This window comes from Pseudophryne corroboree, chromosome 2 (assembly GCF_028390025.1).
Source record: "Pseudophryne corroboree isolate aPseCor3 chromosome 2, aPseCor3.hap2, whole genome shotgun sequence".
In the NCBI taxonomy this organism is placed as follows: domain Eukaryota; kingdom Metazoa; phylum Chordata; class Amphibia; order Anura; family Myobatrachidae; genus Pseudophryne; species Pseudophryne corroboree.
The window spans coordinates 384,163,081-384,190,306 of record NC_086445.1 but is presented as its reverse complement, the minus strand read 5'-3'; the positions used below and the strand labels follow the sequence as shown (position 1 = coordinate 384,190,306).

Below are 27,226 nucleotides of genomic sequence, written 5' to 3'. Positions count from 1 at the left end.
GAGGATGCTGGGCGCCCGCCCAGCGCATCGTGATCCTGCAGTGGTTACTTAGTTCAGTACTGCTTAGTTCTTGGTTTGGTACTGTTTTGTTACTTGGTTAAGTAATATTGTTCAGCCGTTGCTGATGTTTCAAGCTAGTTAGCTTGGTTTGCCTTGTATGTGTGAGCTGGTGTGAATCTCGCCACTATCTGTATAATCATCCTCTCGAAGATGTCCGTCTCCTCTGGCACAGTTTCTAGACTGAGTCTGGTAGGAGGGGCATAGAGGGAGGAGCCAGCCCACACTCTCAAACTCTTAAAGTGCCAGTGGCTCCTAGTGGACCCGTCTGTACCCCATGGTACTAATGTGGACCCCAGCATCCTCTACAGACTATGAGAAAAGGACTTACTGGTAGGCAATTCAAATCCTATTTTTCCTCCTATGTTTGCATGGTTTTTTTCCCCAAAGTGCTTCCTTTTACTCCCAAACAGCAAAAACAAACTAATAGGTTAATTGGATTCTGACAAAAAAAAGAAATAAAAAATAACTGTATCCGTGTGCATTTTAGTTCATGTGATATTGAAACATATACCAGAGGTTCTCAAACGCGGTTCTCCAGGCACGCCAATGGTCCAGGTTTTAGGTAGATCCATGGCTCAGCACAGATGGTTAAATCAAATTGACTGAGGTGCTAAATAATTAATCTGTGGCCAAGCATGGATAAACTTAAAACCTGGACCGTTGTGGTGCCTTGAGCACTGCACGGGGAGATGTGTGCTAAGCGATCTATCACAGCACACAGCGCGATGTGTGCTGAGCGAGTGTGGGGGACGACGACGCTCACTTCACCCAGCGGTGAAGTGAGCGATGTAAGTAGATTGTGCATGCATGCAGGCCAATCTAGAGCCAGCGATAGATAGTGACGTGTGGGGCCGTGCATCGCTATCGCTATGGGGCATAAACACGAAGAGAGATCCGTGCTTAATTTCTAAGCAATCTTGTCATTGCTTAGAAATGAAGCATACTGTAAATCTCTCCATGTGTACCCTCCTTAAGCTCCACTCGGGGAGGGACTGATGTGAATGAAATTAAATATTCTCTGTACTGTCTGCAGAAAATGTTTGCAAAAAATAAATAACTGAATAAATAAACAATATATACCAGTGATGGGGAGGGCAAATACTGAATATAACTGGGGAATCCTTTTAATCTTTTGTTTTTTTTTCATTTGGAGAACATGTATTTGATTAACGCAGTATATTCTAACTGTAGAAATCTCTTTAAATGTAGTAACAGCCTGTAGGTTGTGTTTTTAAGAAGTACCAGAGTACAGAAAATTATTGTATTTATTGTCTTTACTAGAAACAGTACTTAACACTTTTATTTGTTCTAACTAGCTTTTGACCTCAAGTCCATCAATGCTGGTGGTTGCCATTAGTGGCCTGGTAAGTACACCATTTTTTTAAAATAGATAGTATATATAGAAAATATGTTGGGTCTTCCAATGATAGACCTAATAAAGTAATGCATGATTTGTATGATTGTTAAGTGCTTATCGCTGAGTACTGATATCTTCTTTTAATTCGGCTAGATTCCTTAACCCTTAATGAGTTTGATTCTATAATGGAATGGGACAAATGTACAAAGCTCATAGTGGTGATAAATAATGTGCTATACTTTGGACAAACATAAAAAAAATCTTAAAAGTAGGGTGTTGGTATGTCACGTGGTGCTCATTAAAGTGCAGTTTTTCTTAAAAAGTGCAAATCCTTCAAAAACAATCGTTAAGGGAAAAAAGGTCACGTGCTACCTTAGATCAACAAGTCTTTTGTATTAAAATATAGGTATACATTTATTAAACAGACAAGATATTAAAATTACATACTCTATAAACATTTACATCACCACATTTGTGCAAATGCATATTATGTTGCAGCAATGACTATTAAATGTGTGTGTGTATATAATATATATATATATATATCTATCTAGACCATATCATTATATATACTCTGTATTATATAAAGGATATATATTATTATATTTACCGTATATGCTCGAGTATAAGCCGACTTTTTCAGCACTTTTCTTTATGCTGAAAAAGCCCCCTCGGCTTATACTCGAGTCAGTGCCTGGGAAGGAGGGACACGGAGGGCACAGCGCGCGACTCTCCTGTGTCCCCCCTGCGTCTCCGGCGGCAGCGGCGGGTCTATTAAATGAAGTACCCGTTCATGAGCTCTGATTGGCTCACGAACCGGCACTTCATTTAACAGACCCGCCGCCGGAGACGCAGGAGGGACACAGGAGAGGCGCACGCTGTGCCCTCCGTGTCCCTCCTTCACAAAACAGCGGGGGAGCGGGGAGGGTAAGTTGTACCTGGCACTGGGGTAGCATATTTGGCACTTGGGGGGAGGGGGGCATATGTGGCACTGAGGGTGCATATCTGGCAGTATGAGGGCATATCTCGCACTATGAGGGCATATCTGGCACCGTTGGGGAATATATGGCACTGTGGGGGCATATCTGGCACTGTGGGGGTATATCTGGCACTATGAGGGCATTTCTGGCACCGTGGGGGAATATCTGGCTCTATGAGGGCATTTCTGGCACCGTGGGGGAATATCTGGTACTATAAGGGCATATCTGGCACTGTGGGGGAATATCTGGCAGTATGAGGGCATATCTGGCACTGTGGGGGAATATCTGGCAGTATGAGGGCATATCTGGCACTGTGGGGGCATATTTGGCAGTATGGGGGCATATCTGGCACTGTGGGGGCATATCTGGCAGTATGAGGTCATATCGCACTGTGGGAGCATATCTGGCAGTGTGAGGGCATATCTGGCATTGTGGGGGCATATCTGGCAGTATGAGGGCTGTGTACGGCTAAAACTGCATTTCCCACCCTAGGCTTATACTCGAGTCAATAAGTTTTCCCAGGTTTTTGTGGTAAAATTAGGTGCCTCGGCTTATATTCGGGTCGACTTATACTCGAGTATATACGCTATATATAAAGGGTCAGGTATATCTGTTATACATATTGTATTTTAGGCAACACAATAGACCTATTTTAAGGGATCCTAATTGGAGCATTTGTGGAAAGGAGACTCTATCATAGTATCATATCCAGGCTCTAAGATGAAAGCAAAGTGTAAAATGTAACAGTCACCATACTCATACATACATATAGAGTGTCCTCTGGATCAAATGAGCACTTGTAGGATGGGAGGCAAGCTTCATAGTAGCTGTCCAATTGCTATGGTCTACTCTGGAGATAGGATTGAGGTAACCTACTTTTGCCGGTAAGTTGTAGCACAGGGATCGGCAATTCTCAGCTTTTTGTTGGCTGAAAAGTGCCAAGATTTGTTGATTTTTGACCCTTTAAAACCCTTATAATTCTAAAACTAGATTATTATTATTATTTATTTATTTTTATTTTAAACAAAAAAATAAATTTTATGAAAGGATAGAATGTGTGCAGAGAATACATGTAAATGGTACGTAATTTGCATTCTTCAAACTCCTGGTGTCTCTTTGCCATTGTCATCTTTCTCTGCCCACTTCCACCTCGACTCCCTTCTACACACTCTGCCCTTGACTTTGCCACCTACTTCACATACAAAATTAACTTGATACGTCAGGACATCACATCCCACCAGACCCTTAACAATCTGCCCCTCCTCTTTCCATCCATTTTACCAACTCTGACTTATTTTTCCCCTATATCTGGGGATGACATCATGGCCCTCATCCAGTTCCTAGTCCTCACTTGACCCTATACTCTCCTGCCTCAACAGCTACCTCTCTTTCTGCGTATTCCTGTCTTGCACACCTTTTCAATAGATCCTTCTTATCAGGCTCTATCCCCTCTGCCTTCAAGCATCCCCTTGTCTCCCCTATTCTTTAAAAACCTACCCTTGATCTGAACACTCTCTCCAACTACCGACTCATCTCTCTCCTGTCTTTTGCCTCCAGACTCCTTGAGCATGTTGTCTACAACCGCCTTACTGCCTTTCTTTCCTCCCATTCTATGCTTCATTTCAATCTGGCATCTGTCTTCTCCATTCCACTGAAACAGCTCTCATGAAAGTTTGCAATGACCTCCTGGCTGTCCTCTTACTGACTGCTCCTTCTCTGTCTCCTCTCCCCCGCACTTCCTCTAACAGTAGGTGTCCCCCAAGGTTTTATCTATACTGTATGTCCTCTTTATGTGAGCTCATTATTTCTTTTGACTTCCAATATCATTTTTATGCTACTGATATATTTAAATCTACCTTTTCTCCCCTGACCTCTCCCTCTCTCTCCTCACTTGTATTTCCAACTATCTCTCTGCTATCGCTTTCTGAATGTCCCAGCACTATCTTCAATTTAGCATGTCTAAGACTAAGCTGATCATCTTCCTACCCTCCCGCATAACCTCACTTCCCAGAATTTCATTATCTATTGATAGCACAATTATCTTCTCTAGCCACCAAGTACACTGTCTTGGAGTTATCATTGATTCCTCCCTCTCCTTCAAAGCAAACATTCCGTACCTCTTGCAGTTCAGTCGTTTCCATCTCAAAAATATATTTATGATCGGAACTGTTCTCATCCTGGATGCTACTAAAACCCTCATCCACTCACTGGTCATCTCCAGATTGGACTACTGTAATCTCCTCTTATCTGGCCTTCCTGTCAAATGGATACAGACAGAATTATTGTTGTTCAATTTTGCTCAGGATATACTGTACATTACCATTACTTCCCTTGGTGTATTGGTGAAGGTCTGTTCCCTTTCTTTCCACCCTCGTGTAATACTGTACAACCTTTGGGTAATAGTAAATGTGCAGAATATTCTAGTCCCAATAAGGGAACTTTAAGGGTAATGATCTTTTGGGGATGCACTCACAAGTTATTGATAAATACAGATGCCTCATAAAGTAAACTTGCTTCCATGCAGTAGTATCACCATAACTATAAGCAAATATCTGTTGGGGGTGCCCTCTTAGCAAATCACTCACAAGCTCAAAAGTAGTAATGAGCACATCAGGTGGGTCTTTGCAAACTTCAGGCAGCTTTCTCTTTTCCCTCTCCCAAGCATGGCTTTTCCATTTGAAACTCCCCAGTAGGATGGAGCACAACAGCCAAAGGAAAAAAGTTCACAGCTCTTTATTCCAATCCAAAATACAATAACAACAAAACAAATAGAACATGTGGAAGGACGCCTACCCAAGGTTTCAGGAGTTGAAAAAATGTTATAGAAAACAGGGCCCCATTTTCTAATTGTCTCCTTCCTTCAGAATCAGAATCAGCTTTATTGGCCAGGTATACTTACGTATACTAGGAATTTGTCTTCGGTTTGCTATACAACAGCCAAGTAGGTAACAGGTAAGCAGGTGTGTGTGTGTGTGTGTGGGGGGCAAGTAAAGTTACACAGATAGGTATACCGTAGGGACACAAGTGAGTTACATGTACGTCTAGTCAGTCAATGTTCAGGAGTTCAGCAGGCGGACAGCTTGGGGAAAGAAACTTTTGAGGCTTCTGGTGGATCTGGCGGGGACAGCCCTGTAACGCCTGCCTGAAGGAAGCAAGTTAAACATGCTGTGGCCGGGGTGTAGCTGGTCTTTTACTATCTTCATTGCCCGCTTTTTAGCTCTGGACAAGTACAGGTCCTGGACTGAGGGAAGGTCGGCCCCGATGATCTTCTCTGCGGTTCTGACCACCTTTTGGAGCCTGCATATGTCCCTCGCGCTGGCGGAGCTGTACCATACGAGTATCGAGGAGCACAGTACCGACTCCACAATCGCGGAGTAGAAGAGGAGCAGGAGCTTCTGTGGGATGTCTCCTTCCTTCTTGGCAGGGTCTCCTCCCTAAGCACTGGACTGTCCCCACCTGACAAATGCCTATCTCTACTCCAATATATCCTCAATACTGCTGCCTGGCTCATCTTCATTTCCAAACATACTACATCCACCTGCCCTCTATTACTAGTCATAATCTGAATCCCCTTCCCCTTCTGAATCCAATTCAAGATTATCACAATTACTTACTAAACTCTCATCCATTCTCTTTCCGTTTACATATCTGACCTTATTTCCCTTTACGCTGCCATCCTCCCTCTGCGCTTCACAAATGCATGCCATTTCTCCTGCCAACTTATTATTTCCTCACATTTCTGCCTCCAACATTTTGCCCGTGGTGCTTCCTTCTTCTGGAATTCTCTACCTCTCCCTATCAGACTCTCCACCTCTCTACAAAACTTCTCAAGACCCACTTCTTCATCAAACCCAACCATCTTTCATCCTAATCTTCTGCTACATGCTCACTTCTACCCCATATCTCATCCTAACCCTCTGCTACATGGCTCACTTCTACCCCATCTGTGTCACCTCCCCTTCAGAATGTAAGTTCTCACGAGCAGGGATCTCTCCCCACATGTACGGTTCACTCTTTTACTTAGACTATCTTCTACTCCATACGCCCTACAATGGCAACTAATCCTGCCACCCTGATGCTTAATTCAGTGACATGTCCCCTGATGCAGAAATGTTTATATATGATGTACTCGGGAAAGGGTATGGAGAAAAGACTGATTGCCCTAAAGTGGTGCACAGTAATAAACATCAAATTAAACATAACTTTTATTGTATAGTGTACATTTCTGCTGCGGGGTACACTGGGCTCCACAGGGAATGACATTGGAGTGTAGAGTAGGATCTTGATCCGAGGCACCAACAGGCTAAAAGCTTTGACTGTTCCCAGAATGCATAGCGCCGCCACCTCTATAACCCCACCTCCGTGCACAGGAGCTCAGTTTTGTAGTTGGAGCCATGCAGTGCAGGCATACAACAGGTGGGCTGTTCCAGCAGCCCTCAGAAGAGCTTGTTTAAGTGAAAAATTAAGACTTCAAGGGCTGCAACAGAGGCACAGTCTGTGTTAGATGTCAGTCAGACATCTCCTGCTGCAGCTCCATCACCTCCCCCAGCGGCGCTGTATACTCCTGCGCCCTGGTTGCCGGGTTCTTACAGCAGAGGCTCCGGTTTTCTTCAGTCAGGCACACACACCACCGCAGCTCTCCAGGATCACGTGGCTGCATTCAGGGAGGAGGTAAGAGGGTCCCCTAGGCGGGACCCGCTGTAAACCACGATTCGGCGTGGTCGGTGGGAGGCGGGCCACGCGCGCTGGCGTGGACACTGTGGCAGTACAGGGACCCCGCTAGACCACCAGGGCAAGGGCACAGGTCGGATTCTCTAAAAAATCAGTTTGCTAAGGCCCACAGTACCCGGTGGTGAAGTCCAGCAAGGGAATAAGGCTTTGACCTGTAGCCCCTTCCCCAGCCCCAGGGCGCCATTTAGAGTAAATGTTCCCACCCTGAAGCTGCATATGTCTCTCTCCCTCACTCCCTGTCAGCGTTTGGGCGCCATTAGGACAAGCTGAGCTGATCCTGGGACTGTTTGGGCACATCCTCCTCTGTAAAGTTGTCTGCATGTCAGCGCTGTGCATTTTACAGGACACTTTAGTATTCTACATGTCTGTTGACAGTATTAGTTAAGAAAAAGTGCATTTAGTCAGGGTTATTTAGTACAAGTACCCTGTGATATACATCCAGTCTTTACTGTGCATTGATATATCTATTGAGTGTATAGCTATACTTAGTATTACTCTGTATTGCTAGTCTAGTGCAGTTTTATTGCATGTCATAATTTCTGCATTGTACAATGTGACTATGTGTGTGTGCATATAGCTGCTGTGTGACCTCCATTTCGTGTATCTCACTCAGATTGCTATCCCTATATTCTGTAACCTAAGGGCGCTAAGTGCGTCAGGATTATTACTTAATATAGGTGTTTCACAAGATATACTTATTGTGTATTTTTCTCTGTGATTTTTAGTCACCATATATCTCTGGAACTCTCTCTGTTTGTACTACACAGGGGGTTCTTGTAAGGTGTTGTGCTGCTGAATATTGTCCTGGGTTGCCTCGAATTGAGCTTTCAGACATGTCAGCTACAAGAGGCGACGGAGCTGGGGCTGATCCCACATTGGGTGGTGGTGACGCTGCAGACACATTAGAGGAAAACTTAGCAGCAGAGGGTTCAGGTTCTGGGGGTTCCTTACCCCCCAGTGGTACCATAGCAACGGGGGTTCATAATGACTCACCTTGGGCTACTTTCTCCACGTTATTGAATACGCTGGTAAGTAGACTTATGCCCCCTATGGGACCTCCTGTGCCGGTGCAACCGCTTATGGTCCCCGCGGTTAATCCACCATGGGCAGATCAGCTGTCCACTCAGTTACAGCAATTGAACCAATCACTGACTAAACAGAAATCTCACCCTCGCCCGCTTAAGACCAAGGGGTCCTCTGAGTGGGCTATTACTTCCTCACAATCCACCAACGTCCCTGACACCTCGTCTGATTATGATGGCATATATACTGACCCCACAGACACTGATACTGATGATTCTGATGGGGAATCTGTTTCACAGGTGAATGTTCCTGACTTGTTGGAGGCTATCAGGATAATTCTTCAAATTACTGATGACCCAGAGCCTGATACTGCCCCTAAGAAACCGGACAGATTTAAACATCAGAAAGTGGTTAAACAAGTTTTACCTCACTCTGACCATTTGGTTGACATACGTCAGGAATCCTGTGAAAATCCTCACAAGAAGATGCTGGCTCGCTATCCCCTCGCGGCAGAGCTAATTAAAACTTGGGAGGCAACCCCGCCAGTGGAACGGCTGGTGGTATCCTCAGCTCTGCCCGTTACTACTGTCACGTCGATGGGCCAAGGAGGAGTCTCTCCTCCCGATAAAAATTCTGGAACTGCGGGCGGTGTTCAATGCTCTGAACTTGGCCCAGCATTTAATACAGAACAGACCTGTTCAAGTACAATCGGACAACGCCACCACGGTGGCGTACATAAATCATCAAGGCGGCACTCGCATGGCAATAAGGGAAGTTTCAAAAATTCTTCAGTGGGCAAAACAGAATATGTAAAACAGAACCTTTATAGCGCTAGTGTCTAGAACTTGCAATGATTCTCACTCCTTGGCATGATCAGCATTTCGGCTTAATAAAAGGAAATGAATAATAGTGAAGTACAGTATAAAAATTTAATGACACAAAGAATTAAAAATCATAACATGTATAAGAGCATAAAAATAGCATGTATCCACATGGAGTCAGTAAAGGTAACAATTACCGAAGGTAGTGTGAACTGTGTCAGAAACAACAGTTCTGTAAGCATCTGATAGGGTGTTATCCGGAAGCACTTCCACAGATAGCTGACCTTCCTGCTGTCAGGGTTTTGCTCCACACTGGCTCCTATGGCAACACAGTTCAGCGCCAACGCATTTCTACCCCTTCTGAGGTCTTTATCAAGGTCCTCAGATGCTGTATGTTTTTATGCCCTCCATTTCCTGGTTTAAATACCCTCTAGCTTCCCAGCATTCACTGCGTCGCACAGCTGATCCTAAACAGTGTTTTCCTATTTGTCCATGATCTCTGCTGTGCGGCGCCGTCACCATGGCAACCCGTTCGTCCGGCCAATTGCGGGAGGGGAAGCCTCGTCAGACCGTCCTCTGGCTTCCGTGTCCCATTGCTAGGCGCCCTGCGGTGTACGTCATCACGACTAGGAGCGTCGTAGTCATGAATACGCCATCGCCTTGCCAGAACGCCATCTGCCAGCCATATTGGCAGTGTTCATTCCGGGGGTCCTAAACTGAGAAGCGGACTTCCTCAGTCGTCAGGACGTACACGCCGGAGAGTGGAGCCTCCATCCAGAAGTATTTCAACTCCTAGTGGACAAGTGGGGCCTCCCAGATGTGGACCTGATGGCGTTTCGACACAATTTCAAGGTTCCGGACTTCGGAGCAAGGACAAGGGATCCTCAAGCAGCGTTCGTGGACGTACTTGCAATTTTTAATGGAACTTTCGTCTGCCCTATGTGTTCCCTCCGGTGTCACTCCTGCCCAGAGTAGTAAGGAAATTCAAGCAAGAAGGAGGAATCCTACTTCTGATCGCTCCAGCATGGCCCAGACGGCACTGGTTCTCAGACCTTCAGGGTCTATCGTTAGAGCGTCCTCTTCTGCATTCACAATGACCAATTCTCCTCATTCAGGGCCCTTGTGTCTACCAGGATCTGGCCCTGCTGGCTTTTACGGCGTGGCTCTTGAAGCTTCTGTCCTGAGGGCCAAAGGATTTTCTGAGGCGGTCATTCAAACCATGTTGATGGCCCGGAAACCGGCTTCTGCTCGGATTTATCATAGGGTCTGGAATTCTTACTTTGCTTGGTGGGCCACTAATAATCATGACGCTTACAAGTTTAGTACGGACAAACTTTTGGCCTTTCTACAATAAGGCCTGGATTTGGGCCTTTGTCTGGCCTCCATCAAGGTTCATATTTCTGCCTTGTTTAGTTTCAGAGAAAAATTGCGACTTTACCTGATGATCATACGTTCACTCAGGTTGTGTTGCGGATTCAACCTTTTTATGTACCGTCTGTGGCTCCTTGGGACTTGTTGGTGGTTCTGGAGGCATACATAGTTTAACATAGTTTAACATAGTATTTGAGGTTGAATAGAGGCAAATTGCCCATCGTGTTCAACCTGTTTTAAGTTGTGATGATTCTACATACTTGCTAAATAATGTTTTATGACTAGTTAGCTACTATAACTCATGCTACCCCCGAATTAACCACGTTGATATTTTAAGTATTATAACCTTAGATAGCTTTTTCATTCAGAAATGTATCCATTCCTTTTTTAAATCCAATTACAGAGTCAGCCATTACCACCTTCCCTGGCAGGGAATTCCACATCCTGATTGCCCTAACAGTGAAGAACCCCTTCCTCCATTGCATTCGGGAACTTTCTCTCCTCCAGTCGCAGCGAGTGCCCCACGTGTCTTAAACTGTGTTCTTTTAATAAATAATTCCTCTGATAACTCTTTGTGATGTCCCTTTACATATTTGAAGATATTAATAATATCTCCTCTTAGGCGCCTCTTTTCTAGTGTATACATATTCAGCCTAGTAAGTCTTTCCTTATAGTCCAGTCCTTCTAGGCCTTTAATCAATTTAGTAGCTCGCCTTTGAACACTTTCGAGTTCACTGATGTCTTTTTTTATACAATGGTGCCCAAAACTGAACACAATATTCCAGGTGCGGACGTACCAATGCCTTATACAGTGGCATGATTACATCCGAGTCCCTTGTCTTAATTCCCCTTTTTATGCACGCTAGCACCTTACTTGCCTTCTTTACTGCGTTTTGACATTGTGTACGGTTATTAAGCCTATTATCAATGAATACCCCCAAATCTCCATTCCAACTCTGTTTCTCCTAGGCGTTCCTCATTTAATATGTAGGATGCAAGTTTGTTTTTAGTCCCAAAATGCATAACCTTGCATTTGTCTGTATTGAACCTCATTTTCCATTTAGACGCCCAGAGTTCAAGTTTAGATAGATCATTCTGCAAGGACTCCACATCCAATTCTGAATGAATTACCTTACACAGTTTAGTATCATCTGCAAAGATTGACACTGTGCTTTCCAGGAATATTTCTAGGTCATTGATAAATATGTTGAACAGTAGTGGTCTGAGTACGGACCCTTGTGGTATTCCGCTGACTACTGGGGACCAGGATGAGGACTTCCCGTTGACCACTACTCGCTGTACCCTGCTATCTAACCAGCTGCTTATCCATGAGCAAATAGTTTTTCCTAGGCCAATCTCCTTTAATTTGATCATCAGTCTCCTGTGAGGAACTGTATCGAAGGCCTTTCCAAAATCTAGGAAGACCACATCCACTGCTTTTCCTTGATCAAGATTATTGGTCACTTCCTCGTAGAAGCTAATTAAGTTAGTCTGACATGACCTGTCCCTCACAAACCCATGCTGGTTCTTGCTAATAATCCTAGTGGACTTTAGATACTCCTGTATGACGTCCCTTAGAATTCCTTCCAATATTTTCCCCACTATAGATGTTAAACTAACTGGTCTGTAGTTTCCCGGAAGATTTTTGGATCCCTTTTTAAATAATGGCACTACCTCAGCTATACACCAATCCTTCAGTACTATGCCTGATCTAATTGAACTATTGAAAATCAAGTATAGGGGTCGTGCTAGTTGTGAACTAAGCTCCATAAGAACCCTCGGGTGAAGTCCATCAGGACCAGGTGATTTATTAATCTTAATTTTGCTTAGTCTCTCCCGGACTACTTCTTCGCTTAAACAAGTAACTAACCATGAATCATTACTGTCACAATTGTTATGCTCTACTCCCACCACCAGTTCTTCACTGGTGAATACTGATGAAAACAATTTGTTCAGTATTTCCACTTTTATTTCGTCATCATTTATCAATTCTCCTAATTCATCTTTTAATGGACCTATATTCTCCTTTTTTAACCTTTTACCGTTTATGTATTTAAAAAACTTTTTAGGATTGGTTTTACTCTCTATAGCAGGCATTCCCAACCACGGTCCTCAAGGCACACCAACAGTGCAGGTTTTAGTGATATCCAGGCTGCAGCACAGATGGTTACATCAAAATAACTGAGCTACTAATAAAGTCATCTGTGCTGAAGCCTGGATATCACTAAAACCTGCACTGTTGGTGTGCCTCGAGGACCGTGGTTGAGAATGCCTGCTCTATAGCGATTTGCTTTTCATTTTCCATTTTAGCTGCTCTTATTGCTTTTTTGCATTTCTTATTACACTCCTTGTAATACTTGAAAGACTCCTTCTTTCCATTTTCTATAGTCTGTAATGATGACACATAATTGTTATTATTTAATGCTTTAGCAATACCTTTCTTAACACCCTCCCTTAATAGAACCCATGTAAATACCCTTACCGGCTGCACTTTCCCTCCCCCCTTCTCCACCCCCATTTATCTCACTACCACCATCCCTACTATACTCGCTGCATGACCCGTAGTTTCTAGCTAAACCCTCCACCCAGGCTTCTAGTTTAAAACTTCTCCAACCTACTAACCATCCTACCCCCCAGCACCGCAGCCCCTTCCTCATTCAGGTGCAATCCGTCACGAGAAAAAAGATGGCGCCTGACTGAAAAGTCTGCCCAGTGTTCCAAGAACACAAACCCCTCTTTCCTGCACCAGTCTCTGAGCCACACATTTACCTCCCTAATCTCCCTCTGTCTCCCTGGGCTAGCGCGTGGCACTGGTAATATTTCGGCGAAAATTACTTTAGATGTCCTTTTTTTTTTAGTTTCTGGCCTAAGTCCCTATAATCTTTCTTAAGGACATCCCACCTACCACTAACTTTGTCGTTGGTGCCAACGTGCACCAAGACCGCCGGGTCCCTCCCAACAATCTATCTACCCGGTCCGAGATATGCCGTACCCAAGCACCCGGGAGACGACAGACCGTACGGCGATCACGGTCCTGGTAGCAGATTGCCCTTTCTGCCTTCCTAATGATAGAGTCCCCTACCACCACCATCTTCCGGCTCCGTCATTTCGTCGCTATCATCCACCGAATCTTCGTCCATTCGGGCAAATTTGTTTGGGGCGTTGCAAAGGTCTCCGTTTGAGCCTCTTGAATCTGCAGACCTTAAATGGCTTTCTCTTAAGGTATTGTTTCTGCTGGCTATTGCCTCTGCTAGACGGGTGTCGGATCTGGGCGCCTTGTCTTGTAGGTCCCCATATCTGATTTTTCACTGTGACCGGGATGTTCTTAGAACACGTCCCAGGTACTTATCTAAGGTGGTGTCTTCTTTCCACCTTAATCAGGAAATCGTGGTTCCGGCCTTTGCCTCTCCTGACTTGTCTTCCAAAGAGCGGTCTTTGGCTGTGGTACGGGCTCTCCGTATCTATGTGAAGAGAACTGCATCCCTTCAGAAGTCTGATTCTCTCTTTGTACTGTTTGGTTTTCACAAACGTGGCTGGCCTGCTCACAAGCAGACACTGGCCAGATGGATTAGAATGGTGATTGCAAATGCTTATGTACAGGCTGGCCTTCCAGCTCCTGCTACCATCAAGGCCCATTCTACTCGGTCTGTTGGACCTTCTTGGGCGGCCCGCCATGGTGCGACCCTTGAACAATTGTGCAACGCAGCTACGTGTTCCTCAGTGAACACGTTCATAAAGTTCTATGCCTTTGATACTTCCGCCTCCCAGGATGCTTCCTTTGGACGCCGGGTTCTTGTGCCTGCTACAGTGCGTTCCCTCCCATAAGGAACTGCTTTTGGACATCCCCAATGTCATTCCCTGTGGAGCCCAGTGTACCCAGCAGCAGAAAACGAGATTTATGGTAAGAACTTACCGTTGTTAAATCTCTTTCTGCGAGGCACACTGGGCTCAACAGGGCGCCCACCCTGACGCACTTAGCTTCTTTGCGTTGGTATGGCATTAGCCGCTGACACTTTCTCCTGTCGTGAGAATATGGTGTATGTGGCTACTAACGGTTGCCATCTCTTTTACCTGCTACTGCATTGGACTGGTTAACAAAAACTGAGCTCCTGTGCACGGAGGCGGGGTTAAAGAGGAGGCGGCGCTATGCATTCTGGGAACAGTCAAAGCTTTTAGCCTATTGGTGCCTTGGATCAAGATCCTACTCTACACCCCAATGTCATTCCCTGTGGAGCCCAGTGTACCTCGCAGAAAGAGATTTAACAACGGTAAGTTCTTACTATAAATCTCGTTTTTAAAAGCTAGCGAAATACAAATTAAAATCAAAGAGATAAGTGTAAAGAAAAAGAAATTATTAAAACGAAATGCTGCACACTAAAAGTCTGTGTTATTCATTTCTAATACTACATGTATATATGTTTGTGTCTCATTTGTGAAATATTTTTGGCTATTCAGCTCAGACAGATTCACTTATATTTATCTTACAGCCTAGAGGATGCTGGGGTCCACATTAGTACCATGGGGTATAGACGGGTCCACCAGGAGCCATGGGCACTTTAAGAGTTTATTAGTGTGGGCTGGCTCCTACCTCTATGCCCCTCCTACCAGACTCAGTTTAGAAAATGTGGCCGGAGGAGCCGGTCACAGCTAGGGAAGCTCCATAGGAGTTTTTCTAGTTTTCTTATATTTACTAGAGTTCGGCACAGGGAGGCTGCTGGCAACAGCCTCCCTGCTTCGTGGGACTTAGGGGGGGAGTAGTGTCTAACCCTCTGAGGTTAATGACCACTAGCTCCGCTGACAGGACACTGAGCTCCTGAGGGTGTCGATCGCAAGCCCCCGAGGCGACCGCTTGCTCCCTCAGCACTGCCGCCTCCCCCTAACAGAGCCAGAAGACGTCAGTGGTAAGTTGAACACCAGTGACCCGACAAGCGGGGATCCGGTGAGAATGGCGGCATCAGGGTGGGAGCGCAGCGCTGAGGCTGCGCTCCAGAGGGTTCAGAGGTACAGAGTGTGGCGCTGTGAGGGGCACCCTGGGCCAGTGCAGACACCCCTAAACTGGTCACAGCAGCTATCAGGGACACTGTACTACTGCTAGCAATATTTACCTCAGGCCAGTATAATCTTACAAAATGCGGGAAGATGCGCCATTTTAGGGGGGGGGGGAGTGTTATTACCATTACTGTGTAGTCTATTAAGGTTGCACAGTCAGCGCTAGGCATTTATATATCTGTCTACTGGGGCGCTGTGTGGGCTGGCTCCATAACTCTGCGTCTCTCTGAAGGTACTGGGGGAAACTGTGTCTGACATTATCCTGTGTGTGTGTGTATGCTATATATCCCACATTACCATGTCCAGGGACTGTGTCTTGTGCTGCAGAGTATGTATCTTCTCCAGAAGAGTCTATTCCATGTACTCAGGAATGTAATACACTGTCTCAGCCCTCTGAACCCGAACCTAAGTGGGTGGCTTCTATTAAGGATATGATATACCAGATTTCATCTAGGATAGCTCATTATGAGACTGAAACACAGGTTTTAATACAATCTGTGGAGCTTTTGTCATATTCAGCTCCCACTACCTCATCTAAGTCCCCTGGTTTATGCCCCCAAAAGCGTGCTCTTGCCCAAATAATGCAAGTCGACACAGATGCCGACTCTGATACGGATGACGGTGATGGGGACATACTGCGGGGGGAGGCATCCTTTGCTAAAGGGGTACAGCCAATGATTGAGGCCATTAGGGATGTTTTACACATTACTGACAAAGTTCCTGAACAAGTCGAGGAGGCTTATTTTACTGACAATAAGAAAGTATCCCTTACCTTTCCTGCTTCTAGGGAATTAAACGCTATATTTGAAAAATCCTTGGAAAACCCAGAGAAAAAATTCCAGATCCCAAAGAAAAAAGTTCTGGTTGCTTTTCCTTTCCCTGAAGAGGATAGGAAAAAGTGTGTAAACCCTCCTATTGTAGACGCTTCTGTTTCTAGATTGTCTAAAAGGGTGATTTTACCTGTCCCTGGGTCTCCTGCCTTGAAAGAACTGGCAGACCGCAAAATTGAAACTACGCTCAAATCCATATACACTGCTTCAGGCGTGGCGCTTAGGCCCACTATTGCTTGCGTATGGATTTCTAAAGCCATACTAAAGTGGTCAGGCACGTTACTAGAGGATTTAGATACTATTGATAGAAGTGACATTGAATTGTTTTTACATCACATTCAGTATTCTGCGGGTTTCATGGTGGAGGCCATGAAGGACCTTGGTAATCTGACTGCACGGACGTCTTCCATGGCTGTGTCGGCACGCAGGGGCCTCTGGCTGCGCCAGTGATTTGCGGATGCGGAATCCAAGAAGAGTGTGGAGAACCTACCCTACACAGGTCAGGCTCTATTTGGGGAGGCTTTGGATGCGTGGATCTCCACGGCAACCACAGGTAAGTCAACCTTTCTTCCCTCAGCCACTCCGACGCCAAAGAAATCCTTTTCTGCATCTACAATGCAGTCCTTTCAGACCGCAAAGGTTAAGAAGTCCAAATCCCCGGCCACCTTCTTCAGAGGTGGTAGGGGAAAATTCAGAAAACCTGCACCGACAGGTTCCCAGGAACAGAAGCCCAGTTCTGTTTCCTCAAAATCCTCAGCATGACGGTGGACCTCCCAGCCTGGAGGTCAGGCAGGTGGGAGCATGTCTACGAAATTTCAGTCAGGTCTGGGCGTCCTCAGGCCTGAATACAAGATATTGGGTACAGACTGGAGTTTCAAGAGCTCCCGCCTTAAAGATTTTTCAAGTCAGGCTTACCAGCTTTGCTGACAGAAAGGGCTATCTTACAAGAAGCCATTCAAAAATTAGAAAGGGCAAATGTCATTGTTCCAGTTCCATCTCACCTGGAAAACAAGGGTTACTATTCAAACCTTTTTGTGGTGCCGAAGCCGGACGGTTCGTTCAGACCAATATTGAACTTCAAATCGTTAAATCCATATTTGAGGGAATTCAAGTTCAAGATAGAATCTCTGAGAGCAGTTATCTCAGGTCTGGAGGAGGGGTAATTCCTGGTATCCTTGGATAGCAGGGATGCATACCTTCACATTCCTATTTGGCCGCCACACCAGGCTTATCTCAGGTATACACTGTCACTGTCAGTTCCAGGCGCTGCCATTCGGCCTATCCACGGCACCGAGGATGTTCACCAAGAGGATGCTTCTACTCCGCAAGCAGGATGTGAACATAATTCCATATCTGGACGATCTGCTGATAACAGCATCGTCCATGGAGAAGTTGTTGCAGTCCATTGCTCTCACAACTCGACTGCTCCGGGATCATGGTTGGATCCTGAATCTTCCAAAGTCACATTTTGAACCAACGAGAAAACTGTCCTTCCTGGGGATGATTCTTGACGCAGAAGTGCAGAGAGTGTTTCTGCCAGTGGAGAAAGCATTGGGGATCCAATCGATGGTACGGGATGTCCTGAAGCCAGTCCGAATATCGGTTCATCAGTGCTCTACAGTACGGAAGATTTCATGCACGGTTTTTCCAGCTGGATCTCCTGGACAAATGGTCAGGGACTCATCTTCACATGCACCAGAGGATACGTTGGTCACCGAAAGCCATAATCTCGCTCCTCTGGTGGCTGAAAACTTCTCACCTACTGGAGGGCCGCAGGTTTGGGATTCAGAATTGGATCCTTCTAACCACGGATGCAAGTCTCAGAGGTTGGGGAGCAGTCACCCAGGGGGAAAACTTCCAAGGAAGGTGGTCAAGTCTGGAATCCGGCCTTCCAATTAACATTCTGGAACTAAGAGCCATGTACAACGGTCTTCAATAGGCGGCTCATCTTCTAAATGATCGGGCAATTCAAGTTCAATCGGATAATGTAACAATAGTGGCCTACATAAACTGACAAGGCAGAATGAAGAGCAGAGCTGCGATGTCAGAGGTAACAAGAATCATCCTCTGGGTGGAAAGCGCGGTAGCGCTGTCAGCAATCTTCATTCCGGGAGTAGACAACTGGGAAGCGGACTAGCTCAGCAGACACGATCTCCATCCGGGAAAGTGGGGCCTCCACCCAGAGGTGTTTGCAGAGGTGACAAGTCTTTGGGGCGTACCTCAAATAGACATGATGGCCTCAGAAAGAAGCTTCAGAGGTATTGTTCCAGGTCGAGGTTACCACAGACAGTGGCGGTGGACGCCCTGGTAACTGATGGGTGTTCAAGTCAGTGTATGTGTTCCATCCACTTCCGCTCATCCCAAGGATTCTCAAAATAATCAAAAGAACAATAGTTCAGGCAATCCTCATTGCTCCAGACTGGCCAAGAAGTGCTTGGTACGCGGATCTTCTGGAGCTACTACTAGAAGATCCGAGGCCTCTTCCTTTTCGAGAGGACCTTCTACAGCAGGGGCCGTTCACTTATCAAGACTTACCACAGCTACGTTTGACGGCATGGAGGTTGAACACCAGATCTTAGCTTGGAAAGGCATTCCGAAAAAGGTTATTCCTACCCCGATACAGGCTAGGAAAGGAGTAACGTCTAAACATTACTATCGCATTTGGAAAAAGTATGCGCTTGGTGTGAATCCAAGAAGTTTCCTATAGTGGAGTTTCAATTTGGGCGGTTTCTCCTCTTCCTGCAGGCAGGTGTGGATGTAGGCCTATGTTTGGGATCCTTAAGTCCAGATTTCGGCCTTGTCCATTTTCTTCCAGAAGCAGTTGTCTTCCCTCCCTGAGGTTCAGACTTTCTTGAAAGGGGTGATGCACATCCAGCCTCCCCTTGTGCCTCCTACGGCACCTTGGGATCTTAACGTGGTGTTGCAGTTCATTCAATCGGATTGGTTCGAACCTCTACAGGAGGTTGAGGTCAAGTTTCTCATTTGGAAGGTGGTCACATTGTTGGCATTAGCTTCAGCTAGGCATGTGTCTGATTTGGGGGCATTGTCCTGCAAGAGCCCCTATTTGATTTTCCATGATTATAGAGCTGAGCTCAGGATGCGTCAGCAGTTTCTTCCAAAAGTTGTGTTGGCCTTTCATATCAACTAACCTATTGTGGTGCCTTGTGGTTACCTAAAAGTCCTTGGATGTTGTGAGGGCTTTGAGGATTCATGTGAAGAGAACTTCACGTTACAGAGAGTCAGACTCTCTGTTTGTCCTCTATGATCCAAACAAGATTGGGTGTCCTGCTTCTAAGCAGACGATTTCTCGCTGGGTCAGGTACACTATCCATCATGCTTATTCTAAGGCAGGCTTGCCGTATCCAAAATCTGTTAAGGCCCACTCTACTCGTAAAGTGGGTTCTTCCTGGGTGGCTGCCCGGGGTGTCTCGGCTTTACAACTTTGCCGAGTGGCTACTTGGTCAGGATCTAACACGTTTGGTAAGTTCTACAAGTTCGATACTTTGGCCTCTGAGGACCTAAAGTTTGGTCAATCAGTTCTGCAGGAGACTCCACGCTCTCCCTCCCATATTGGGAGCTTTGGTACATCCCCATGGTACTAATGTGGACCCCAGTATCCTCTAGGACGTAAGAGAAAATAGGATTTGATTACCTACCGGTAAATACTTTTCTCGTAGTCCATAGAGGATGCTGGGCGTCCGCCCAGTGCTTCGGTTTCCTGCAGTTGTTCCTTGGTTTAGTACTGCCTTGTTACTTGGTTTGGTACTGTGTTGTTACTTGTTTAAGTACTGTGTTCAGCTGTTGCTGAGATTGTTCAGGCTGTTGAGCCTGGTTTGCCTTGTTATGTGTGAGCTGGTATGAATCTCACCACTATCTGTGTAATTTGTTCTCTCGTAGTATGTCTGTCTCCTCGGGCACAGTTTCTAGACTGAATCTGCTAGGAGGGGCATAGAGGGAGGAGCTGTCCACACTATTAAACTCTTAAAGTGCCCATGGCTTCTGGTGGACCCGTCTATACCCCATGGTACTAATGTGGAGCCCAGCATCCTCTACGGACTACGGGGAAAGGATTTACCGGTAGGTAATTAAAATCCTACTATTTGACTGTAGAGTTGACAACATCGTATGTGTATTAATTTGCTACATATGTTTAAATTTAACAATGATTCCAACCAGTTTTCTTTTTTAGAAACATTGGGGGTCATTCCGAGTTGTTCGCTCTGTAAAAATCTTCGCATCGCAGCGATTTTCCGCTTAATGCGCATGCGCAATGTCCGCACTGCGACTGTGCCAAGTAAATTTGCTATGCACTTAGGAATTTTACTCACGGCTTTTTCTTCGTTCTGGCGATCGTAATGTGATTGACAGGAAATGGGTGTTACTGGGCGGAAACAGGCCGTTTTATGGGCGTGTGGGAAAAAACGCTACCGTTTCCGGAAAAAACACAGGAGTGGCCGGAGAAACGGGGGAGTGTCTGGGCGAACGCTGGGTGTGTTTGTGACGTCAAACCAGGAACGACAAGCACTGAACTGATCGCAGAAGCCGAGTAAGTCTTGAGCTACTCAGAAACTGCTACGAGGTGTGTAATCGCAATATTGCGAATACATCGTTCGCAATTTTAAGATGCTAAGATTCACTCCCAGTAGGCGGCGGCTTAGCATGAGCAAATCTGCTAAAATCCGCTTGCGAGCCAACAACTCGGAATGACCCCCATTGTATCATCATTGTATCCATCTCATCATCCAACACTGTGAATGCAAATGCAGCAATAATAAAGAGTTGGATTGTTCTGTGCAGTTTTTCTGTATATAAATATGTTCCTTTAGCTGTGAATCTGGCTCTCACTCATAAATACTTATACACTGCGTAGGATAATATTAGATAATGCAGAGTTTAATATGATTGATGCATCTATCAGCTTTTTATCCAAATTATCAGATGTGCATTGTACACCCCACAATATAAGTTAATGATGTTACTGATCAGCTCATAGCATAATGACAGCGGGAAGGGGTGGGGGGTGGGGGGTGGGGGGGTGCTACTTATAATGGGATGTGCTTCCTAGCTGGGACTTGGTACTACAACATACAAACAAGACCATACAGCCATTGAAATAATAATAAACTGAACCACACATCATATCCGAGGTTCTTGGCATAAAATTGTCCAATATTATGAGCCTGCCCACCAATCATCGAGTTCAGAATGCTCCTTAGTAAATATATACCCCCAGTAGTATTTCATTGTCATATTTGGTTACAATACATCCAATTATCTATGAAGCCTTATTTGTGTCCATTTATCACACCTCTACCCTGCTCCTTTCAAAACTCCACCTTTGGTCTCCCCAGTGTATAATTTAGATATTTTATAGACGACACTAAATTGGTTGTGGGGGAAAAACGGCGCACAGGGCTACCCTACTGCAGGTATAATGTATAGATAAACCGGAATAAAGATAAAGATAAATAATAAGATAAATACTTCCCTATTTTTGGGTAGAACAAATTATTGTATTCACAGATGAAAAAGACCCGGCGGTGCTCCCTCGAGTTGTAAAGAACAATTCACATAGATACAGAAGAAGAAAAGACAACTCTTTTTCATGGGGCACTCTTTACAGATAATCTAAAACTTAACTTTTATTAATAGAAATTAGGACTCACATTGACATACTTAGTATGTCAATGTGAGTCCTAATTTCTATTAATAAAAGTTAAGTTTTAGATTATCTGTAAAGAGTGCCCCATGAAAAAGAGTTGTCTTTTCTTCTTCTGTATCTATTAGATATTTTATATACAGGTGTGTCCTCATACCCCTAGCCTCAATACGTGATGTGGCGCAAGTGTGCTGCGGCAACTGGTGTAATATCTTTTTCGCTCGAATGTGCGTCTTAATCGCAATGCTGCAACAAAACTGCTTCTCAGCAGATCTTGACGTAAAAACAATCGCTAGCTGCTGCATTTTAGCACTTTGTCTACAGATTCGACTCGGTAGCACACAGATGTCGCATATCAAACTAATCAGTGCAGTGCCGTTAAGAATGAACACATTGCTATTAGACGCACAATTGAGTGAAAAAGACGCTCGGTACAATGCATTGTCATACTGGACCTGTCGCACAGATAATGGATGTTTGACATCTGTAGTGACAAGTAATGTTCTGTATGCTGGTATTCTCCATTTCTCTGACGTCCTAAGTGGATGCTGGGGACTCCGTCAGGACCATGGGGATTAGCGGCTCCGCAGGAGACAGGGCACAAAAATAAAAGCTTTAGGACTAGGTGGTGTGCACTGGCTCCTCCCCCTATGACCCTCCTCCAAGCCTCAGTTAGGTTTTTGTGCCCGGCCGAGAAGGGTGCAATCTAGGTAGCTCTCCTGAGCTGCTTGGAATAAAAGTATAGACTTAGGTTTTTTTATTTTCAGTGAGTCCTGCTGGCAACAGGCTCACTGCACCGAGGGACTAAGGGGAGAAGAAGCGAACTCACCTGCGTGCAGAGTGGATTGGGCTTCTTAGCTACTGGACATTAGCTCCAGAGGGACGATCACAGGCCCAGCCATGGATGGGTCCCGGAGCCGCGCCGCCGGCCCCCTTACAGATGCTGAAGACAGAAAAGGTCCAGAAATCGGCGGCAGAAGACGTCCATGTCTTCATAAAGGTAGCGCACAGCACTGCAGCTGTGCGCCATTGCTCTCAGCACACTTCACACCGCGGTCACCGAGGGTGCAGGGCGCTGGGGGGGGGCGCCCTGAGACGCAATGAAAACACTATATATGACTAAAAATACATCACATATAGCTCCTGGGCTATATGGATGTATTTAACTCCTGTCATTTTACCTCAGAAAAAGCGGGAGAGAGGCCGCCGAGAAGGGGGCGGAGCCTATCTCCTCAGCACACAAGCGCCATTTTTCCACACAGCTCCGCTGGTAGGAAGGCTCCCAGACTCTCCCCTGCACTCCTGCTACAGAAACAGGGTAAAAAAGAGAGGGGGAGCACTTATTTGGCTAGATATAGATATATTGCAGCTATAAGGGATAGACACTTATTTATAAGGTTGTCCCTATACATATATAGCGCTTTGGTGTGTGCTGGCAAACTCTCCCTCTGTCTCCCCAAAGGGCTAGTGGGGTCCTGTCCTCTATCAGAGCATTCCCTGTGTGTGTGCTGTGTGTCGGTACGCGTGTGTCGACATGTATGAGGAGGAAAATGGTGTGGAGGCGGAGCAATTGCCTGTATTAGTGATGTCACCCCCTAGGGAGTCGACACCTGACTGGATGGTCTTATTTAAGGAATTACGTGATAGTGTCAGCACTTTACAGAAAACTGTTGACGACATGAGACAGCCGGCAAATCAGATAGTGCCTGTCCAGGCGTCTCAGACACCGTCGGGGGCTCTAAAGCGCCCATTACCTCAGTCGGTCGACACAGACACGGACACGAACACTGACTCCAGTGTCGACGGTGAAGAAACAAACGTATTTTCCAGTAGGGCCACACGTTACATGATCACGGCAATGAAGGAGGCTTTGCATATTTCTGATACTACAAGTACCACAAAAAAGGGTATTATGTGGGGTGTGAAAAAACTACCCGTAGTTTTTCCTGAATCAGAAGAATTAAATGAAGTGTGTGATGATGCGTGGGTTTCCCCCGATAAAAAACTGCTAATATCTAAGAAATTATTGGCATTATACCCTTTCCCGCCAGAAGTTAGGGCGCGTTGGGAAACACCCCCTAGGGTGGATAAGGCACTCACACGCTTATCAAAACAAGTGGCGTTACCGTCTCCTGATACGGCCGCCCTCAAGGAACCAGCTGATAGGAAGCTGGAAAATGTCCTAAAAAGTATATACACTCATACTGGTGTTATACTGCGACCAGCGATTGCCTCAGCCTGGATGTGCAGCTCTGGGGTGGCTTGGTCGGATTCCCTGACTGAAAATATTGATACCCTTGACAGGGACAGTATTTTATTGACTATAGAGCGTTTAAAAGATGCGTTTCTATATATGCGTGATGCACAGAGGGATATTTGCACCCTGGCATCAAGAGTAAGTGCGATGTCCATTTCTGCCAGAAGATGTTTATGGACACGACAGTGGTCAGGTGATGCGGATTCCAAACGGCACATGGAAGTATTGCCGTATAAAGGGGAGGAGTTATTTGGGGTCGGTCTTTCGGACCTGGTGGCCACAGCAACAGCTGGAAAATCCACCTTTTTACCCCAACTCACCTCTCAGCAGAAAAAGACACCGTCTTTTCAGCCTCAGTCCTTTCGTCCCCATAAGGGCAAGCGGGCAAAAGGCCAGTCATATCTGCCCCGGGGTAGAGGAAAGGGAAAAAGACTGCAGCAGACAGCCTCTTCCCAGGAACAGAAGCCCTCCACCGCTTCTGCCAAGTCCTCAGCATGACGCTGGGGCCTTACAAGCGGACTCAGGTGCGGTGGGGGGTCGTCTCAAGAGTTTCTGCGCGCAGTCGGCTCACTCGCAAGTAGACCCCTGGATCCTAGAGGTAGTATCCCAGGGGTACAGATTGGAATTCGAGACGCCTCCCCCTCGCAGGTTCCTGAAGTCTGCTTTACCAACGTCTCCCTCCGACAGGGAGGCAGTATTGAAAGCAATTCACAAGCTGTATTCCCAGCAGGTGATAATCAAAGTACCCCTCCTACAACAGGGAAAGGGGTATTATTCCACACTATTTGTGGTACCGAAGCCAGACGGCTCGGTGAGACCTATTCTAAATCTGAAATCTTTGAACACTTACATACAAAGGTTCAAATTCAAGATGGAGTCACTCAGAGCAGTGATAGCGAACCTGGAAGAAGGGGACTATATGGTGTCCCTGGACATCAAGGATGCTTACCTTCATGTCCCAATTTGCCCTTCTCACCAAGGGTACCTCAGGTTCGTAGTACAGGACTGTCATTATCAGTTTCAGACGCTGCCGTTTGGATTGTCCACGGCACCCCGGGTCTTTACCAAGGTAATGGCCGAAATGATGATTCTTCTTCGAAGAAAAGGCGTCTTAATTATCCCTTACTTGGACGATCTCCTGATAAGGGCAAAGTCCAGGGAACAGTTGGAGGTCGGAGTAGCACTATCTCGGGTACTGCTACAACAGCACGGCTGGATTCTAAATATTCCAAAATCGCAGCTGATCCCAACGACATGTCTGCTGTTCCTAGGGATGATTCTGGACACAGTCCAGAAAAAGGTGTTTCTCCCGGAGGAGAAAGCCAGGGAGTTATCCGAGCTAGTCAGGAACCTCCTAAAACCAGGAAAAGTGTCAGTGCATCATTGCACAAGGGTCCTGGGAAAAATGGTGGCTTCTTACGAAGCGATTCCATTCGGCAGATTTCACGCAAGAACTTTTCAGTGGGATCTGCGGGACAAATGGTCCGGATCGCATCTTCAGATGCATCAGCGGATAACCCTGTCTCCGAGGACAAGGGTGTCTCTTCTGTGGTGGCTGCAGAGTGCTCATCTACTAGAGGGCCGCAGATTCGGCATTCAGGATTGGATCCTGGTGACCACGGATGCCAGCCTGAGAGGCTGGGGAGCAGTCACACAGGGAAGAAATTTCCAGGGAACGTGGTCAAGTCTAGAGACTTCTCTCCACATAAATATACTGGAGCTAAGGGCAATTTACAATGCTCTATGCCTAGCAAGACCTCTGCTTCAAGGTCAGCCGGTGCTGATACAGTTGGACAACATCACGGCAGTCGCCCACGTAAACAGACAGGGCGGCACAAGAAGCAGGACGGGAGAGTGGGGACTTCACCAGAAGTCTTCCACATGATTGTGAACCGTTGGGAAAGACCAAAGGTGGACATGATGGCGTCCCGCCTCAACAAAAAACTGGACAGGTATTGCGCCAGGTCAAGGGACCCTCAGGCAATAGCTGTGGATGCTCTGGTAACACCGTGGGTGTACCAGTCAGTGTATGTGTTCCCTCCTCTTCCTCTCATACCCAAGGTACTGAGAATTATAAGACGGAGAGGAGTAAGAACTATACTCGTGGCTCCGGATTGGCCAAGAAGGACTTGGTACCCGGAACTTCAAGAGATGCTCACAGAGGACCCATGGCCTCTGCCGCTAAGAAGGGACTTGCTTCAGCAAGGACCCTGTCTGTTCCAAGACTTACCGCGGCTGCGTTTGACGGCATGGCGGTTGAACGCCGGATCCTAAGGGAAAAAGGCATTCCGGAAGAGGTCATACCTACCCTGGTCAATGCCAGGAAGGAGGTGACCGCACAACATTATCACCGCATTTGGCGAAAATATGTGGCGTGGTGTGAGGCCAGGAAGGCCCCCACGGAGGAATTTCAACTGTGTCGATTCCTGCATTTCCTGCAAACAGGAGTGTCTATGGGCCTCAAATTGGGGTCCATTAAGGTTCAAATTTCGGCTCTGTCGATTTTCTTCCAGAAAGAATTGGCTTCAGTTCCTGAAGTCCAGACATTCGTCAAGGGAGTACTGCATATACAACCCCCTTTTGTGCCTCCAGTGGCACCGTGGGATCTCAACGTAGTTCTGGGATTCCTCAAATCACATTGGTTTGAACCGCTCAAATCTGTGGATTTGAAATTTCTCACATGGAAAGTGACCATGCTGTTGGCCCTGGCCTCGGCCAGGCGAGTGTCAGAATTGGCGGCTTTGTCTCACAAAAGCCCATATCTGATTTTCCATTCGGACAGGGCAGAACTGCGGACTCGTCCTCAGTTTCTCCCTAAGGTGGTTTCAGCGTTTCACCTGAACCAACCTATTGTGGTGCCTGCGGCTACTAGGAACTTGGAGGACTCCAAGTTGCTAGACGTTGTCAGGGCCCTGAAAATATATGTTTCCAGGACGGCTGGAGTCAGGAAAACTGACTCGCTGTTTATCCTGTATGCACCCAACAAGCTGGGTGCTCCTGCTTCTAAGCAGACGATTGCGCGTTGGATTTGTAGTACAATTCAGCTTGCACATTCTGTGGCAGGCCTGCCACAGCCAAAATCTGTAAA

General features: G+C 46.2%; 1 protein-coding gene and 1 long non-coding RNA gene across 7 annotated transcripts in view; one reads left to right on the top strand and one right to left on the bottom strand.

Annotated features, from left to right (window-relative positions):
* UBAC2 (UBA domain containing 2) overlaps positions 1 to 27,226 on the top strand; it is a 419,334-nt gene that overhangs the window by 315,231 nt on the left and 76,877 nt on the right. For all 4 annotated transcript variants that reach the window (XM_063953257.1, XM_063953254.1, XM_063953256.1 and 1 more), the window contains one exon: positions 1,377 to 1,424. In XM_063953257.1, the coding sequence (XP_063809327.1) occupies positions 1,377 to 1,424 (48 nt within the window). The remainder of the gene's footprint in view (positions 1 to 1,376; positions 1,425 to 27,226) is intronic.
* Positions 1 to 27,226, bottom strand: part of LOC135021745 (uncharacterized) — a 65,444-nt gene that overhangs the window by 6,642 nt on the left and 31,576 nt on the right. For all 3 annotated transcript variants that reach the window (XR_010218966.1, XR_010218972.1, XR_010218978.1), the window contains exon 2: positions 4,515 to 4,653. This is a non-coding gene — a long non-coding RNA (uncharacterized LOC135021745). The remainder of the gene's footprint in view (positions 1 to 4,514; positions 4,654 to 27,226) is intronic.